Here is a 13,029-nt window from a genome sequence, read left to right on the forward strand (position 1 = left end):
TGGGGGCTCCGCAGGGCGAGGATCCGGCAGCTCCGCTCCTCGGCTCTCCCCCACCCCGCCGTCCCGGAGCAGGCTCTCGGTGCCCCAGGGACCGGCGCTGCTGCGCCGCGGCCGCCCAGCAGTGGCCGGCGGGGCGAGGAGGCGCTGGCACCTGGGCTGCGATCCCCGGCGCCCTCCCCTCGCCGCGGGGAGCGTGTGCGTGTCTGCGCGGCTGTGTGCGAGAGCTGGGGGGCGACTTCACATCGGCGCGGCGCTGGCTGAGGCTGGATTGGAAGGTTTAGCCCTCGAGCCGTGGATTTGCAGTCAATCCCTCTCTATTTTAGGCACGGGCTGACATCACGAGCCGTTGTTACTCCTATAAATCCCCCCCAACAGCTCCTTGGCAGCAGCGGGGGCGGCGAGCCCCTCGCAGGGGGAGGGCCGGGCGCCGCCGACCGCGACCTGCCCCGTTCGCCGCGGCCGCCACCGCCTCCCGGGGCAAGCTCGGCACTCCGGGAGCCGGCCGGGAGCCGCGGGAAGGCGCGATCGCACAGACACATTTTTTCTCACGCGGCCCCGCTGGGGTGTCCGGCTGCCGCCGCACACCCGTACGTGTCCCGGCGAGCGGGCCGGCGCTCGGCCGCAGCGGGGTCCCACAGCCCGGCCGAGGGGCTGCGCCCCCGCAGCCGCGGCACCTGCCCCGCCGCGCCGAGGCGGCAGCAGCCTCCCGGGAGGCCCGGCCCGGCCGGCCCCTGTCCGAGCCGTGCTGTCCCACCGGGACGGCCGGGGCTCGCTGGCGGGACCGAGGGGCCGCGGGAGCGGGGCCCGCGCCCGCAGGGACGCGCAGGGTGCGGCGCGGGGCCGTGCTGCCCCCTGCCGGGAGGTGCCGGCCCCGCACCGCCGCGGCCCGGGGGAGCGGTCGCCGTCCTGCTTGTGCCTGCAGCCTCTCCCCACGCCTTGTCCGGGCCCGCCCCGCGCCCCTACCTGCGCCGCCCGCTGCCGCCCCGCCCCGCCACCGCGGGGGCGTCGCGCGTGGCCGAGGCCCGGGGACCCGGAGCCGGGGGTCGCCCAGGGCATTTTTGCAGCGTAGGGCAGGAAATTTCTGTCCGGTTCTGTACCCACACTCAGGTGCTGGGGCACAGAACGCTCGCTCAGACACCGCCACACACCTTCGCTCCCGTTTCCCTCAGCTGGGGCTCTGCCCGCCAACCTCAGTGCTGTCTCTCCATCCAAGTCTGACCAAGCTGATGTCCCGTTTGACAGGGAACAAACATTTCTGCCACAGCTCGTTCCCTCCGCACTGAGGAGGTGGCACGGAAAGCCAGCAGCCATGCGGAAGCCCCCTGACACCGTAAGGAGCTGGGAGGCTGCAGGGATTGCAGAGCTGAGCAAAGCCTGCCTGACCCTCCGCACCACTCCCACTCCCCCAGGATGCTTTTCCTGCAACTAAGCCAATTCCAGTTACTTGCCCTTAAAAAATGGCAGGATGCAACCTATCACGCAATCCCCAGTCCTAATCAAATACACATTTTTTTCTTGTAATCTTACCATGGACGTAGGCTTTCAACAGAAATCTTTTACAAGGGCAATTCTCTGAGAGTAACTGAGGGTGCCTGAAAAGAGCTTGTGTTTCAGTATGTCCATTTCCTTTCAGTGCTATTTTTCAGCTAAGCACCCTGACTTTTGGAAATAATTTAATGCAGGCCTGAAACATACAAAGGAAAAACATACACTCGTTGCAGGGAATAGAATGCAGAGAGTGTTTTGCTCTCTTCCCATAGCAATATCCTTATGGCCTTTCCAGAATGCATAGCTCTTTTTCCTTGGAGGGAAAATGAGCTGCTATCCATGTTGTGCTATTTCACACCCTTTCTCCGACAGATGGCACAGATCCTCACCTGTTTAGAAAGAGATGTTTGAAATAGTTCTACATCTTAAAAATAGAGTCAAGCTATCAAAGATATTAGCAATTCCAGGTCACATGTTGCCTTTTTTCAAACATTTATCCCTATTTTTCCTCATTATTGGCATTAGATGCTAACACCTGCATAGTTCTGCTCAGTCTGTAAACAGGAAACTACTATGGGTAAGCCTGACAGAAAGGATGGACAAGCTGGTTTGTAATTCCTGGGAATACTCGACATGGTACAGGTGCTTGGATATGTTGATGTGACTGCTCACTCATACATGTGAATACCTATGTCATACAACCAGAGAAATAAAACATTATGTGGGCATTTAAAGACAGCCAGATTTGAATCTAGGATCCAAAAATTACTTTAAGTCCAGAAATAGAAGCAAATGCTGCAACCTCATCCTCCTCCTGTAAAGGGCTGTGCTAAAATCTGAATCTGGGGTTGAGAGGTGTCTGGCTATTTTCTTGCTTCTGCTTTCTTTGAAGAGCATCATGGCTGTGAAGAGAAGGGTTTGAATAGTGTTGTGCATGCACAGCTATAGCAACCTCCTGAGATTTTAATTCCATGAATTCCTACAAGTTTCTCTTCAAGAATGTACTTTTGTGTGATATACAGCTAGTGAACAGCTATATTGTTGCTGTCCAAGCCCAGAAACTTTCAGCTGATTTGAAGCCAAATGGGGATGGGATTCAACACTGAGGAGCAGTTAGAGGATCAGTAAATATTCAAATATGGTTGATCTTTAGAAAAAGGAGAAGAGTGAGGTCTAAGGCTGGAATGAAACCAGACTTTTGCAGATCTGTTTGGACTGGACAAAACCTAATAAGAGAAAAAAGCATTTAGAACCTCATCTCAGTTGTAGCAGTGGAGAGCAATAATACTATGGAAAGAAATGCAGTCGTGGTGTCCTAACTGAGAAGAAAACCAGTTCACAGGTCTTTATAATTTCTGTTTGCCATTAAATAATACAATAATTATTTAGAGTGTAGAAACTTTCGTTTAATGTAATCATGAAAGAGGTTTCTCATTTCATTCTTTGTAATGGCTGTTAGGAAGAAACACATGTTGACTTTCTGCAAGTTTGTGCTTCTCCAAAACTGACACCTAATTTACTCTAACCCATTCTGTCAGCAGGGGAGTACCACACATTCATTGGCATGTGTTCCTCCCGGCAGAGGAATGAAACACATCATGTTTTTCACATTTAATTCAGGATTTTTTTTTTGTTGCTGTTGCCATGCACTTTGTCAGCCAAGCATAATCTCCTGGCAGGAGAAGACAGACAAAGAAGATAAAGAGAAGCAATATATTTTAATTGTAGCCCTTAAACTTTTTGATTTAAGCAACATCATATGCTCCCATTGCCAGTGAAAACAAGGAAAGTGCAAAAGCATACACAACAAATATTTCTGCCAAGAAAATAAAAAAAAATTACATGGAATGATGTCCAAAACTAATTGTCCTTTTAGCAGCAGTTTTCAGATTCAAAAGTGGGTAGAAACTACTGAATGCTGAGAAACTTGTAATAAGATTTTACAGCATTAGAGAATCAGAACTGAAATCAGGCTTGCTAACTTCAAGTTGCCATAGCCATGCGACAGGCAGAACACAACTTCAGGATCTGAGTCCTTCTTGGTAAGAGCACTAAATCTTTTCATCAGTTTCCCAGCCTTCAGATCCAACTATGGCTGTAAGCTGTTTTGGGCACTGTAATAATGTGAAGGTCCTAAAAACTCCAGAGTGTCCTATATATATTACCAAGAAATCATTATTGATGGAAAACAGTCATTACTGTCTCTTTTCCCCAACTTTTGTAGGGTTGATCCCTAGTCTTTAGCCATGACTGAATAGAGAATAGAGAATGATTTAGTGGAAGAGCAGTGACTAAGGACCATGAGGACACCCAGGTGTCTCCCTGGACAACATGCTCAGTAGGAGAATCTTACCCTCTGATGTCAAACAATTCAGCCTCAGTTCAAGAAAAGTGCTTGCCCAGTGTGAGACCTGGTCATTGTTCTTCACCCTGAAGAGCTACAGAGGAGTAGTTTTACCACAAATGTATGGGAACTAATGGGAACCAAAAGTTTTTCTAGGGTTTTCATAGTTCTATGAAATAACCCACTTGGGGAAAATGTATTTAAAATATGTTTCGTGTTTTCATCTGTTTCGAATACAAGGTGAAAGAGAACTCCTCGGTACATTTCACTGTAGTGGTTCATGTACAATAGTAGGAATGGGTGTATTAAGAAAAAAGAATCTTGTTATTTATATATATAAATAGTCCTTGAGTTTTGTGCTGATTCTGCCTTTTAGTGTTCCTGAAGAGTCCCAAGTAGGAGTGACGTGCAAAGAGACAAGGGCAGTAGAGAGTTCCAAGAGTGTGACACAGATAAAGCAAAAATGGATCTAAATAATGTCAGACATGAGTATGTAGGTTAAAAAAACAAACCATGGTTTATTTAAATGTGTAAAGTACTTGGGAGGGAAGAAGATTACATTGTACTATGGCAATACAGACAGCACATACCACAACAAGCTCATCCGTCATAATGAATTCAGGCTACTCTTCCCAGACTCTTAATCCACTCAGTCACACAGATCTTTGGGAGAGGCTCACCATCAATTTCTCCAGGGAGCTCCACGCTACAGATTAATTTCAGACAGAATTTACTGTCCTGTTTCTGCATGTCAGACTCAGGAGCAGAGCACCATCCTCCCACCAGGGGAGACAAACAAAATATGGCAAAACTTCTCATGCACTAAGACCCTCTGTCATGGGTTAAGCAAAAGTAGCCCGATGAAATATCTGATCCTAGGACAAATTATCAGGCTGCCTGCCTTAACCTTATCCCAGATGTATCTCATCACTGGGATGAGAAGCCTAAAGTAGCAGAGACTGAGAGAGATATTATACTATAAAATGCCATTTCCAGACTCAGATTTTTATTTCATGTTCTTCTCAATCCAGTCTTTGAAGGGAAGAGCTTTGGTGTAGCCACTGTAGAGTTCTAGGCTGCAAGTTTTATCATAACCCCAGCTCACTAATCCCATTAGGTGCCACCTTAGCTCAGGAGATGCTTTTCCTGGCAAAGTTATGGCAGCAATCCCACCAGTTTCAGCAGGGCAAATATTAGAAAAGGCTGTGTGGTCTTGTTTGGCACAGAACATGCTGTCAGTGATGCTGACTTGTATCCCATTATCCTCATACTGTTGTTCACACAACAGTGAATCCACCATCTGAACAACTCCCATGCGGATTGTGTCATTCTTGTATCCGTGATCTTTAATGTCAGCCAATACCTTCCAGCCAGTAACCATTATCTTTAAATCCTCTGTGGATGAAGTCAAGTCATGAGAAGATGACAAGCAAATGGGTTGAACACGACTGCTGATCCTGGCTTTGTCCAAGAGTTTTATGACAGCTATATCAGAATCAAGTAATATAGGGTCATAATTGGGATGCACTATGATGGCAGAAATCTGGAGAGGAAACAGAGTAGGAAGTGTAGGGTTAACAGCAATGGCAGGTCAGCTGCACTCTTTCCATACTACTAAAATACATTTTAGTGTATCTTCTTGCATGCACTATGGTGTTCTTTCACTCAAATGAGAAACATGCAATACATTACGTAATATTGGAGCCAAACAGTTACTGCTCATGTCCTGAATGAAATGCTGTAAGAACAGATAGGATTCCTATAAGAAAATACTGTAAAAAATACAATGTATTTTCTTACAGGAAAAGAATTAAAAAGATGGGATTAGAGAACGAAACTAAAAAGGGGTCAGAGGGAAAGAATCAAGTTAATTATTTTGGATAAATTCCATTAACTAACTCAGACACACACCCCACACTTCCCCCCAAAAAGAGACACACGTACCCAAAATTGCTGTTTTCTCATTTTGACCTCAGCCTTTCTAGTTCTGCTTGAAAAAAGCAAATCACTCTGGTGAGCCCAAGGTGCTATTTTTGGAACTGGAGTCAGACATAAACTTCTTTCAGTTTAGAGCTGTACGGCCTTGGGGCTGAGAAGTGAAATGTGCTCATGGCATCAAACCAGGATTTAGAGCACAAGTGTTTCCCTCATAAATTGTGCTAATCAATTTTGACAGTAGCTGGCATCTCTTTTACTTTTTTACTGGCAATATCACTCAAGACATTATGGCCCATAGAACCTGAGCTATTTTCTTAACTAAGGGTGAATGTATGAGTTGGATGGCTTCGAGGAATTCAATGAACTACAGCATGTAGTTCATATGCCTTCTTATGCCATTCCACTTGAGTCTCTACAAATGCATTTCAAAGAACAACATGCAAGAGAGTGCCTTGCCCAAAGGGTCACCTTTTTCTCCCCATACAAGACAGATGTGATCAGCATCTACCTGTGCTCATCATTTGTCACTCCTGTCAGGCTTACTCACCCTCAGGTTCTGGATTGTTTTTTCATCCCTGTCATCGTCTCTGTAGAATTTACCCAGAACCACCTTGAGCTCTGCTGTCTTGAGCACGATGGTCTTGCCCAGGTCAGTGACACAGTGGGCTGCCACCACCACGGTGCGCTCATTCACCAGGGCCCCGCTGCAGATCAGGATCCAGGCCCCTTTCCGAAGGCTGTTCTCCTTCACCCCGCTGGCTGTGCGATAGATGGCTGCTTGCCATGGCCACCTCATAGAGGTCACTGCCTTCTTAAGGGTGATGTTTTCTGCTTTTCCACAGACTGAGGAAACATGAAGCAAAAAGTAGGTAACACTTTCTCCCCAAAAGAATCTAAGCATTACTCTTGATTCCTTTCAGAAGGACCAAAACAAACTAAACTGCAGTGATGAATATGAAGGACAGTAGTCTAATTAGCCTCTGTCTCTAACCTGCAAAATTAAAGGAGTATTCGATATAGCTTTTTAAAACAATATTCAAGTTTTCCACTATTCACTGAATTCCTGGGTCAAGTAGGAATGTGGATTTAGCACTTGAGCAGGTGAATTTTCACAATAACCTTATTGAGTTGCACTATAATGAGATGACTGCAGAAAAAAATGAAAAGAACACCCCTGATTCTTGTTTATCATACAATGCCATAAAGCCATCAGTGCACTAAAATTCACCCTAGGCAGTCACAGAGTATTTTTGAGGCCTCTCTTGGCACAAATCTTTGCACAAGTCAGTTAATGCCTATAAGAATACACTTGCCTTGCGACAAGAATGTTGAAGCAAATGCATCTAAATCAACAGTCATCCTGATGAAAAGAAAAACCTCTTCCTTGTTCTAGGAATGTGTTATCCATGCTTGGACCTGGGGTAAAACCCCCTATATCATGAAAGGTTTAACTTCAGTTGAAAGAGTTACATTGCATTGTGGCATTTTTTAGTCTCCCTTAGGAGTCTTTTCTTCCTGGTATGTAGTGTGTGCATGTCCATAGTGAACACAATACTTTTCAAAATACATCATATGATATCAAAGTAAAACCACAAACAAGAACAATTAAAATTTGTTTGTTGTTAAGGTCTACTTTTCACAGTTTGCTTGATGTCAGTAGTGGGGTTTACCAAATCTTGTTACGTTCTTACCCTAACTTACTTTGTGCACTACCTCTAGATTAGATTTTATCTAGACTTACAGGTTGCAGTATGAAACCTTCCTTAGCAGGGTTTATTAAAGGAAGAGCCTCTTTAAAATTGCAGACTTTCCCTTCTATTGCTTAAACTTTGATGTTTTTGTCAGCTGTGTGCCAAAGTATACAAATGAAAGAAAAAACCCATTTGTAGTAAATAATTCAGAAAAATATGAAGTGGTAGTAGAAAGCTGTTTCAAATCAGGAGAAAGACTAACTATACCTCTTGCTCAATAAAAGAGTAGAAAAATTAATGGCTAATTACAGTGCTGAAAGCCTGATCACTTTAACATCAAGTTCTACTGGTGGATAAAAAGACACATATGTCCTTCATGCTTTATTGCTCCTTTCTCCCAGCTGGAAGTATAGGCAGCCTACACTGCTGTGACTCCCTAAATATCTAACATGAGCACACATCCTGTTCCCTCATTCACCCAAGAGATATGCACATTTTTTTTCCCCTTAGAGACTCACTTGGAATACACACAGGGGCTCTCCCACTCCATTTTCCTGTCTTCAGGCAAGTCCTCCTGCTGCTGCCCAGGCGGCGGTAGAAAGGAGAAACGCACTCATACTGGAGCTGAGTGTGCAAGTGCTGGTACCCGGGGGGCAGTTCTCCAAATGGCAGTGCTGGCTTCTTGGTGGGATAGATTTGAAGCTTTTGCTTGCTGAATGCAGAAGAGTAAAGTTGATGCAAAGGTGTTTCTCTATTTCAAGGCACAAAGAACACAATAATTATAATATTATAAAAGCAATCACTACCGTAACTTTATCACCAGTTGTGTTAAGTATCATTTAAAATCACATGAGGTTTGCTCGTAAAAGAATAAGGAAAAAACATAATTTCAGCATAGTTTAGCAATACTCCCATTTACATCCCAGCTATTTTATTTACATATATGTGCACATATATATAATTACACATATGTTTATACATATCCTATTTGTGTCTCTTTTTCATTTTACAGTTTCTGAATTGAAATCAATTGCCTCTGAATGTGGAAGTTTATTCCATTCACAAAAGGACTGAGATACCATTTTTTAAATAAAGAAATTATACCTGAATTTGGCATTGTCATAATTAATTCTCAGTAGAGGGGAGATAGATACATCTTTTCTCCCGTGAATATTTTAATAGACAGTATTAGGAATTGATTCAGATTAAATGATGTTGCTAAAGTTGCTTGATTTAGCAATTAACAGAGATAATTGCCTCACCACAGAGATTTCATAATTTCATAATTGCTAAGCTTCCACTTAGAAATTGTACTGATTAGCTGAAACAGGGCACATAATTAAGAAATAAATATGTGCACCAGCATAGATATGGACCATAAGCTTGACTACAGTTATACTTAAATTTTTATCATTCAGAATGTGTCCCTTGCTTTAATGCTTAAAAGAGCCTATCTACAAAAATACCCCACCCTTTTTATGCTTGAAAAATTCAGCAGGAAATTAGTTTCCCTTGAGATTTCTGGTACTGCCTACATCCAGAAAATACTTTTTTTCTTTTTTTCTTTTTTTTTTTCTCGTGATGATTTCATTTTTTATCACAGAGAGACACAGACACCTCCATCATATCCAATCTGTGAGGCGATACATACATAAGAAAGTAAAGTTACAAAGAACAAGAGCAATGGCAAATCACTTGTATTTTGGAAGAAGGATGAGAGCTGCTGTGGTCATACTTAGTCTGCCAGGGTACCATTCCAAACTCACAGGTGACTTGCAATATTGCATAATCTAGACTTTACCTCACTATTGACCTATGAAATGGAGATTCTACTTCAAGGGATTAAAAACAGTCCACAAACATGAGATGCCATCATCTCATAGCATCTTATGGATGGGAGGGCATGTATGTTCATATCTGAAACATAAAAGACCTGTATTCAAAAATTAATAGAGAAATTTAAGCAAGAAAATTAAGTAGCCATTAGGGGCTTAAATTGATTAATTTACGCCCCTAATGGCTACTAAAGCCTTATGTCAGCTTTACAGGGCCATCTCTACAATCATACATCACAGACCTGGAGAGCGGCAGAGTCTCTAGGCATCTGCTACTGGCTGTTGCCAGAGACAGGATATGGCTTGAGCTGGACCTTTATTCTGACCTGATATGACTGTTCTTAGGACCAAAGATGAGGACAGTTCTTGCACTGAATTGAAAATTAAATTAGTCATGTACTTCAAAAATAACCCTGAAGTGAGAAATTACTACTTGGACGAAAATGAACCTGAACATTGCAGCATATCTAATTCTGATGGGGTTTATTTCAAGAAATCATCAGAAGGGTAAGCCTAGGAAGGATCTAATCTTTCATTCCTTCCTCCCCTCCTACTCTACTTCCTCCTCTCCCTCATACCCAGCCTATATAAATTGTGCTGTATTGCTTTGGATGATGAAACTTACTGGGAGCAGTTGTATTGCCATACCCTCTGCTCTCCTTGTGCTCTCCCTGTGCACTAAGATGGCACATGTTCATATTTTTCATCATTAGCCCCAAGGAACTGTTCTTAGACTGTTCTTAAGCTTGCAAACAGAATTCCAGCATCATCCTGTAGTTTGTCTGTCTCTGTCTGTGTATTTCTTCCTGGCTGCCTCCAGCAACTGGCAACCTGTGCTTAATCAGAGCTCCCCTACCAGCAGATCTCATTGCTCAATTATCAGTAGATTTGTAGGAATCACTGCTCAGGCAGGCTAAACACATGGAGTGAAAAGGAGAGGAGGGGAAAAGCAATCACATTTTTTTCTCTAAACTGTAGTTGACATATTGCATTCTCACCTTGATTGAACCTGCATTGGAAGCACTTTCTGTCTCACCAGGTCAGAGATCTTTGGCTCCCTGCAGGCTAGAAAAGATATAATGTTGCACAGTACTTTTCACATTCACAGCTCAAGTGCTATGGTTCATACACATTTCCAACCTTTCCTCTCTCTAATGATAGTGGACTGAGTTAAGAAAAGAGGCAGTTAAGTTACGTGCATTAACGATCCTAAAACCGAAAGCCTTGGAAAAATACTACTTCACAGCTCACAAGATCTATCCCATTTACAACAGTGGAAGCTACTGAACTAGTGTGCATTGGCACTTTCAGGCATGGAGGAAGATTTTTCCATCATTCAGCATGTCTGAATGCCACACTTGCACCACTATGGATGATCAGTTTTGTATCAGAGCAAACTTTTCCAGTAATGGAATTATATATAAAAATACTTCATTTCCATCTGTGTAGCCCCACACAGCTAATTGGCATACAGAGAAAGGCTGCAGGATATTATGGACTTCTAGGAGTCTGTTTGTGCACTTATGGAAGGAATTGGAGGCTCTGATCCAAAGGAACACTTCAGAGTTACCTAAATATGTGTAAAATAACAGAAAGGAGATCTAAGATTTCTATTTTTGCATATTCAGTTTACTTACTTTAAGATTAGGATAAAATATTCAAGTTCAATTAACTCTGCCAGGGTCTCCTTCCTGCTGCCCTGAGTGGAAGAAAAGGAATCTTGCAGGATGGATTTTATTTGTATGCCTGAGCAGTTATTCTCTCTGTAATTTAACAATATCTAGTTCTTTGTGATTGATATATGTGTTAACCATTATGTCAGTATCACAGTAAGCATCAATAAAGATGCTTTCCACAGATGACTACATGTTTCAGAGAGAGATTATTTTCATCTAAAACAACAGAATAAAGCAAATTGCCCAGGGGACAGACATATTTCCTTATATTGTCATAATTTCAGTTTTTAAAAAATCCGTATGTCAAGAAATTGTGTTCATAAAATGAATTTAGCAGTTCCCCAGCCCAAATTCATTCACTCACTCACTCACTCACTCACTCAGGGTTTCATACACACTTAGTAGAATAGCTCCAGGTTAAGAGCATAGGATTTAAAGGTGTGATGCAGTGTTTTGATGAATACATATCATTTAATCATATTGTATAGGCTCTGCCTTTTGCATTCATGACTGGTCCCATTGTTTTAAAAGGATTGTGAAAGGACAGTTATTCCCTGTGACAGCAACTGATTGTTAACGGTCTCATGAGACAATTATCTCATTCTATTTCAATTCCCTCTTGATCTTCTTTGATTTTGATCTTACGCAGGTTCAGTCCTAGAATGAGGATAATAAAGGTCTTAGGGAACATCCCTTTCCCTGTTTAAAGATGGAATCTTCTGGAATCATTGGCATCTTCTTCAAGTATAGCAGCCAGCAGAGCTGGCAAACTACAAAACTCAGTATCAGGTATCAGCCAGACAGCTTACTCTTAGCAAATATGATCATTTGTTGAGTGCAAATGATATTAAACACAATCCAGTAAAACCACAGCAGCCTGTGTGAGTAGTGGTAAAAAAGTTTGTAAAAACCAACCTTTTATGCAGATTGGTTGCTTCCCTGACCATTCTCCATCGTCTTGGCAGGTCCTTTGTTCATTGCCACTAAGAACATATGAGTTGTTACAAAAGAAAGCAATGACTGTGCCAATTTTTGCATAGCGTCCATTCAAGAGCCCAGTGTCTTCTACTACTCTTCTGTAGCCATTGAGTGGGCCACCAGGATCTGAGCAGTTTTTTTCTTCTAGCACTAATGACAGGGGAAAAAGAAAGTAACCATTTTATCAGGTTCACTACATAATTTTCACCCATCAAATTGCTTGGCATTTCATTCAGATGTTACTAAACAATCTAGACTTTATTAAAAATGCCTTTTCAAGACCCATCTGGGATCCCTGTCTTTGAAAATGTCAAATATTAAAGAAGAAATTCAATATAGAGATGTCTGTTTATAATACACACTTCAGTCTCACTGAAAACATAAGATTCTCAAATTGGTAAAAAGTCTCAAATTGTTAAAACTTTAAGAAGTAGCTGACAATCCTGAAAAAGAACCTTGACTTTCCATGAGTTAATGTCCCATTAATATTAACAAGGCTTCTTCAATAGCATAAAAGGCTGCACTTAAACTATTTGCAGGAAACAGGTCCTTGGCATTCTTTTCCCTTTTCTGTATTTTCAATACTTCACTGCACTTGGATAATAAAACTAGACTACTTAATCTTCCTTTTATGTTTGGTTGCATTTTGTTTTCTTAGCACTGACAGAGATATCTTAATAATCCAGGGAAATACAGGAATTGAAAAAGAGAGAACGTATGTATTTACTGACAAGAAAAATTTAATATGAAATGCTTACTCATGCTATATTCTGCCTATAAAACCTCTTTTAGTTCCTCCTTCCCAGTATTTTCCACTTATTTTTAATTCTTGTTATGTTTTTGGTTTTTCTGGGTTTTTTTTCTCAATAAACTCAGATTTTTGGCCTAAATCTGGAGGACAGTATTCACTTTGTGATACTAGAAGATGATTTTTCCTTTATTTTTAGCTTCTCTGCTCTTTCTATTTAGCAGCTGACAAAGTACCTTTATTTCCCCTTTGGATTTCACCTCAGTTTTCTTGTCAGGACAACACTAACATGCAATTCTGTTTAATTTCTCTGCCTGGTGTCTCAGTGTAT

General features: G+C 42.4%; 1 protein-coding gene across 4 annotated transcripts in view; it reads right to left on the bottom strand.

Annotated features, from left to right (window-relative positions):
* Nucleotides 1-4,838: 4,838 nt before the first annotated feature.
* Nucleotides 4,839-13,029, bottom strand: part of PAMR1 (peptidase domain containing associated with muscle regeneration 1) — a 54,710-nt gene continuing 46,519 nt past the window's right edge. For all 4 annotated transcript variants that reach the window (XM_041481201.1, XM_041481200.1, XM_041481199.1 and 1 more), the window contains 5 exons: nucleotides 11,888-12,100; nucleotides 10,295-10,361; nucleotides 7,980-8,212; nucleotides 6,318-6,613; nucleotides 4,839-5,375 (listed from right to left, as the gene is read on the bottom strand). In XM_041481201.1, the coding sequence (XP_041337135.1) occupies nucleotides 4,839-5,375; nucleotides 6,318-6,613; nucleotides 7,980-8,212; nucleotides 10,295-10,361; nucleotides 11,888-12,100 (1,346 nt within the window). The remainder of the gene's footprint in view (nucleotides 5,376-6,317; nucleotides 6,614-7,979; nucleotides 8,213-10,294; nucleotides 10,362-11,887; nucleotides 12,101-13,029) is intronic.

The sequence above is a fragment of the Pyrgilauda ruficollis genome, unplaced genomic scaffold, assembly GCF_017590135.1.
Source record: "Pyrgilauda ruficollis isolate IOZ18807 unplaced genomic scaffold, ASM1759013v1 scaffold55, whole genome shotgun sequence".
In the NCBI taxonomy this organism is placed as follows: domain Eukaryota; kingdom Metazoa; phylum Chordata; class Aves; order Passeriformes; family Passeridae; genus Pyrgilauda; species Pyrgilauda ruficollis.